This window comes from Mustelus asterias, chromosome 29 (assembly GCF_964213995.1).
Source record: "Mustelus asterias chromosome 29, sMusAst1.hap1.1, whole genome shotgun sequence".
Taxonomy (NCBI): domain Eukaryota; kingdom Metazoa; phylum Chordata; class Chondrichthyes; order Carcharhiniformes; family Triakidae; genus Mustelus; species Mustelus asterias.
Genome location: NC_135829.1, coordinates 7,391,759 through 7,398,148, shown reverse-complemented (window position 1 = coordinate 7,398,148; position 6,390 = coordinate 7,391,759). Strand labels below are relative to the sequence as shown.

The window sequence follows — 6,390 nt, the reverse complement described above, 5'->3', positions numbered from 1 at the left end:
GCGAGCAGATCCGGGCAGCGGGGGTGGCCGAGGCAGCAGGGACGTTGGTGGTGGCCGGCGTGCCGACTGGCCTCCCTTTCCCTCCTGGCTTGAGAACGCTGTTCTTGACCGTCTTGGAGTAGGGCTTGCCCCCGCCACTGGGGCTCAGGATGGGGCCCTTGCTGTAACCGGGGTCGTGCTTGGGAGCGGTTGAAGAAGGGGCCACCACAACGTTGAGGGAGGAATGGTTGCTGCCCATTGAGTTGGTGGCGAGGCAGGTGTAGCGGCCCTCAGCAGACTGGGTCACGCGGGGGATGAGGAGGGTCCCGTTCTTGAGAAGCACAAAGCGATCCTCACTCTGCTTACCCTTCAAGCTCTCAGCCCTCACCTCCTCCTCCTCCTCCTCCTCCTTCCCCTCCTCCTCATTGGCCTCGTTCAACTCGATCTCCTTGTTGGCCGTACGGATCTTCCATTGGATGTCAGGGACGGGGTTCCCACTTGCGTTGCAGTGTAAAACCAGGCTGGAACCCTCGGCAAACTCTGCCCTGGGGTTACTGGGCTGCCAGGTGAGAAAGACCCCCGGGGCCTGGCACTGCAACTCGGGCAGCTCCACCACTGGGGTCCCCTTGAGCCTCTCGGGCTCCGAGCACACTATATCCTGCCTCTCCGGGATGGAGATGAGAGCCTGAAGGATCCAGCCCTTTAACCACTCCAGCCGGCAGCCGCAGGAGAAGGGGTTGCTGTAGATCTGCAGGTGGGACAGGGAGGTGAGGGTGTCGAAGGTGCCCTCGTGCAGGGTGTGGAAGTGGTTGCTGTTGATGCGGAGGGAGCGCAGGTCCTTGAGATTGGTGAAGGAGTCCCTGGGGAGGGTGGCCATCAGGTTGTTGTTCATCTTGAGGAGCTGGAGGGCGGTCAGGTTGCCCAGGTCGCCCCAGGGGAACTCCACGATCTGGTTGTGGCTCAAGTCCAGGTTCTTCAGCTGCAGCAGGGGGGCAAGGGTGCCCTCCTCGATCCTGGCGATCTCGTTGTGCGCCAGCCACAGGGAACTCACCTGCAGCACGTCAGAGAAGGAGTCCCGGAGCAGGGACTGGATCTTGTTGGCAGAGAGGCTCAGGGTGGTGACATTGTGGGGCAGACCCGCGGGCACCACGGCCAGGTTCTTGTAGGCGCAGTCGGCGAATTGGTGCGAGTACTTGTCCTGGCACACACAAGGGTCTGGGCAAGCCTGGGCGATGCCAAGAACAGCCAGGCAACAACACAGCAATTTAAGAACCATCTTCACCTTCTGAAAAACAATCAAAGACCAAAGGTTAACACTTTCATATTATTCATCCCATTCCAAACCTCTTCCCCCCAACCTGCCTCAGTGCTATAGCACAATAGTGGGTTTCCTCCGGGTGCTCCGGTTTCCTCCCACACTCTGAAGGACATGTTGGTTAGGGTGCATTGGCCGTGCTAAATTCTCCCTCAGTGTCCCCGAGTAGGCGCCGGAGTGTTGCGACTAGGGGGATTTTCACAGTAACTTCATTGCAGCGTTAATGTAAGCTCACTTGTGACTAATAAATAAATAAATAAACAAGAGGAGACCATTCAGCCCACCGTGCCTGTACCTGCCCTTTGAAAGAAATGTCCAATTAGTGTTACTGTCCACCTTCCTCTCCGACAGCCCCCCAAAGGATTCATTTCATCCAATTCCCTTTCGGAATTGAATCTGCTTCCACTGCCCTGTAGGAATATCAGATTTCAGTTCTTAACTCTCTGCCTGAGAGAAAATAAACTTCTTCAACACCCATGCCCCCCGCTCCATCATCCCCAGCCACTCACTATTTAATAAAAATTTGATTTGATTTGATTTATTATTGTCACATGTATTAGTATAGAGTGAAAAGTATTGTTTCTTGCGCGCTATACAGACAAAGCATACCGTTCATAGAGAAGGAAAGGAGACAGTTGCAGAATGTAGTGTTACAGTCATAGCTAGGGTGTAGAGAAAGATCAACTTAATGCGAGGTAGGTCCATTCAAACGTCTGACAGCAGCAGGGAAGAAGCTGTTCTTGAGTCGGTTGGTACGTGACCTCAGACTTTTGTAACTTAAAAATAAACGATTACAGGCTGCATGGTGGTACAGTGGGTTAGCACTGCTGCCTCACAGCGCCAGGGACCCGGGTTCGATTCCCAGCTTGGGTCACTGTCTGTGCGGAGTCTGCACGTTCTCCCCGTGTCTGCGTGGGTTTCCTCCGGGTGCTCCGGTTTCCTCCCATAGTCCAAAGATGTGGGGGTTAGATGGATTGGACGTGTTAAATTGCCTCTGTAGTGTCAGGGGCCAAAAGTTAGAAAACGCTGGAAAATCTCAGCAGGTCTGGCAGCAGCTGTAAGGAGAGAAAAGAGCTGACGTTTCGAGTCCAGATGACCCTGACGCTTTGACAAAGGGGCATCTGGACTCGAAACGTCAGCTCTTTTCTCTCCTTACAGATGCTGCCAGACCTGCTGAGATTTTCCAGCATTTTCTCTTTTGGTTTCAGATTCCAGCATCCGCAGTAATTTGCTTTTACTTAGTGTCAGGGGGACGAGCTGGGGTAAATGCATGGGGTTATGGGGATAGGGCCTGGGTGGGATTGTGGCCGGTGCAGACCCAATAGACTGAATGGCCTCTGTCTGTACTGTACGATTCTATGATCTACCTGAAATATGCGTGTCCGCTGATTACAGGGGAAGTAATTTCTCTTTTATTTACTCCTATTCCAAGCCTTTTGATAATATTCCAACTTCCCTCAGTGTCTTCCCAGCCCCTTTCTCCCTCCCTCTCCCTCTCTCTCTGTCCACAGAACCGAATATTCAGGAAACCAGTTCCTAAATGGGTTCTCAAGAGCCCGGCAATAACACGCGATGACATCCGACCAAAGCAACGAACCCACTGCTCAACAACCCTGTCCCCTCTCGACACACACTCTGTATCGACACACACTCAAATGTGCCAGAACCCTGTCTCCTTCTTGAGGAGAGAGAGAGACAGAGACAGAGAGAGAGAGAGATGGCAATAATTACTAGCAATCAGTTAAGGTAACAGGATTCCATTTGTTGACGGTTTTGGAATCGGAATGAAGAGTTGGGGAGGAGAGAATTCTTTGAAAGGCAAATTCTGTCAAGAAAAAAGACAGGTGAATCTTAGTTCAAATTCAGGCATTCTGGACTGGAAACATTTGATGTTAAACTCAAAGGTGTGTTGATTGAGTTTGAATTTTTTGAACTAATAGGTGGCAAGATCAGCCAATTGTTTAAAAATGCCATTGTCTCCCCCCCCACGCCCCACATTTCTATCCAAAAATAAACTACACACAGTGGACAAAATAATAGGCAAGGAAGCTTTTTGTTTACAATTTATTCTTGGGAAGTTGGGCATCGCTGGCTAAACCCAGCATTTATTGCCCATCCCTAATGACCCCTCGAGAAGGTGGTGGGTGACTCAAAAGAGTGGGTGGCACAGTGGTTAGCACTGCTGCCTCACAGCGCCAGGGACCCGGATTCAATTCCCAGCTCGGGTCACTGTCTGTGCGGAGTCTACACATTCTCCCCTGTGTGGGTTTCCTCCGGGTGCTCCGGTTTCCTCCCACAGTCCGAAAGATGTGCCGGTTAGGTGCATTGGCCGTGCTAAATTCTCCCTCAGTGTACCCGAACAGGCGCCGGAGTGTGGCAACTCGGGGATTTTCACAATCACTTCATTGCAGTGTTAATGTAAGCCGACTTGTGACACTAATTATTAAAAATAAATGATAGTGAGCCAGGTGTAGGTACATCCACAGTGCTGTTAGGGATGGGGATTCCAGGATTTTTCACCCACAGTGAAGAATCGGCAATATAGGGTGGCATGGTGGCACAGTGGTTAGCACTGCTGCCTCACAGCACCAGGGACCTGGGTTCGATTCCCGGCTTGGGTCACTGTCTGTGTGGAGTTTGCACGTTCTCCTCGTGTCTGCGTGGGTTTCCTCCGGGTGCTCCGGTTTCCTCCTACAGTCTGAAAGATGTGCGGGTTAGGTGGATTGGTCATGTTAAATTGCCCCTTAGTGTCAGGGGGACTAGCAGGGTAAATATGAGGGGGTTAGGCGGATTGGCCGTGCTAAATTGCCCCTTAGTGTCGGGGGAATTAGCAGGGTAAATATGAGGGGGTTAGGTGGATTGGCCGTACTAAATTGCCCCTTAGTGTCAGGGGGATTTAGCAGGGTAAATATGAGGGGGTTAGGCGGATTGGCCATGCTAAATTGCCCCTAAGAGTCAGGGGGACTAGTCGGGTAAATATGACGGGGTTCCAGGTGAGGTGGATTGGCCATGCTAAATTGCCCCTTATGTCAGGGGGAGTAGCCAGATTAAATGTGTGGGGTTACGGGAGTAGGGCCTGGGTGGGATTATTGTCGGTGCAAACTCGATGGGCCAAATGGCCTCCCTGTGCACTGTAGCGATTCTATATTTCCCAAGCCATAAATCCGCAAGTTGAACATTTTAGGGAGGGTAATATTAAACACTCGAAATACAAGATTGGTATCAAGGAGCAGACAGAATCTCTTGAATAATTCTGTCGTGATGGACAATCGTCTGTGCATTATTGCGACTAATTCCAAATATTCAACCCCCAGTTTGCGCTAATTCTTTTCCCCCTAACCTCTAATTCAGAATTTGGGAATTAGCTAGTTTTTTTTTTGGTTACTAATTAGCGGCAAGATTTCAAACAATTGCGTCGGTGGCTGGGAGCACAGGAGTGTTATCAGGGTGAGATTGACACTGTATCAAATTATAAAGCCCATCTGCAAATCAAAGGCTTCTTGTTTAGGTGGTCGGGAGTGGGGGGAAGATGATGGCAATCGAAAAATTGTGCTTAATAATAACAGGGGATTTCTCAATCATTTTTCAATCGTTAAGCACTGGGTTTAAATCAATTCTCTTGTTACAATGACCAGAATTCGTTCCTGGGTTACTTTATTCTTCATTTTGGAGGGTGGGTGGATGTTATGTATGTAATTAAATATTAATTCAAGGATAATCAACGTGTGTGCGTGTCTCTCTCCCTTTCTCAGAGGCTGGTATCTCATGACAGAGAATTTTGGACCAATTTGAAGACTATTTGGTTCCTGGTAAATTGAATTTTGAAATTAGACCACATGTTGGCTGAAAAAAGCGATTAAATTGTTATATTACTGATGCCTGACTTCCTATTTATTTTGTGTTACCTTTATACTATGTTTCTGGCCCATGGACATTGTTGCAGGCACATTCCCCGCGACACAAACTCGATTTTAACCCCAAGGTTATCGAAATTTTCTGTTGCATCTGAATGTTGGCCAGCCTGGAATTAAGAAAGGTGGGATAAGGGATTAGATTTCACCTCTCTTTACCGTCTGGAGCAGGAGTTTGATAGCTTTTCTCGGTCTAGAAACACGCCCGTCGGAATGCGAGTCCCCCCCACCACCCCAGTCACTTACCCAGTTCGGGGTAAAAGCGGCGAAGCGGCGGCGGACAGGCTCCCAGCCAGCGCAAGTTGTTCAGTCTCCGGGCTGGGATCTTCCTGGGGGAGACTGGATTCCAGCAGGCATTTCCACACTGCAGCTTGGCTGTTTTGGGGAGAGGGTGTTGTGTGTGTAAAGGGATGGGTGGCTAGATGGGGGGGGTAGGGGACACACACACACACACACACACACAGACACACACCCTTTGCCTGAGCTGTCAGTTTTGGCTGGGATCTCCAAGGCGCGCCCCCGCCAGCCCCGGGAGCGCGCAGCCTCTCCCAGGTACCGAACCTCCCCTTTGCAATGACAGCCTGGAGAATGAAAGGAGGGTGAGAGAGTGAGAGAGAGAGAGGGAGAGAGAGAGAGTGTGTGTGTGTGTGTGTGAGAGAGAGTGTGTATGTGTGTGTGAGAGAGAGAGAGAGAGTGTGTGAGAGTGTGTGTGAGAGAGAGAGCGGGAGAGGGAGGGAGAGAGTGAGTGTGTGGGAGAGAGAGGGAGTGTGTGTGTGTGAGAGAGAGAGAGGGAGAGGGAGTGTGTGTGAGAGAGAGAGTGTGAGAGTGTGTGGGAGAGAGAGAGAGAATGTGAGAGAGAGAGAGAGAGGGAGTGTGTGAGAGAGAGAGTGTGTGTGAGAGAGAGAGAGAGGGAGAGGGAGTGTGTGTGTGTGTGTGAGAGAGAGAGAGAGAGGGGGGGAGGGAGAGGGAGCGTGTGTGAGAGAGAGAGGGAGGGAGAGAGTGAGAGTGTGTGGGAGAGAGAGAGAGGGAGTGTGTGTGCGTGAGAGAGAGAGTGTGTGTGTGTGAGAGAGCGAGGGAGAGGGAGTGTGTGTGTGTGAGAGGGAGGGAGAGATTGAGAGTGAGAGAGAGAGAGTGAGAGGGTGTGTGTGTGTGAGAGAGAGAGAGGGAGGGAGAGAGTGAGAGTGT

At 50.9% G+C, this 6,390-nt stretch overlaps 1 protein-coding gene across 2 annotated transcripts in view; it reads right to left on the bottom strand.

Annotated features, from left to right (window-relative positions):
* islr2 (immunoglobulin superfamily containing leucine-rich repeat 2) overlaps positions 1-5,598 on the bottom strand; it is a 6,971-nt gene extending 1,373 nt beyond the window's left edge. The window contains exons 1-3 of one of the 2 annotated variants that reach the window (XM_078199793.1): positions 5,452-5,598; positions 5,200-5,315; positions 1-1,264 (exon numbers count right to left, since the gene is read on the bottom strand). The exon at positions 1-1,264 is cut by the window's left edge and continues 1,373 nt beyond it. In XM_078199793.1, coding sequence (XP_078055919.1) covers positions 1-1,264; positions 5,200-5,229 — 1,294 coding nt within the window. In that variant the 5' untranslated portion in view covers positions 5,230-5,315; positions 5,452-5,598. The remainder of the gene's footprint in view (positions 1,265-5,199; positions 5,316-5,451) is intronic. The other variant, XM_078199794.1, reaches the window with a different exon arrangement.
* Between the last annotated feature and the right edge of the window lie 792 nt (positions 5,599-6,390).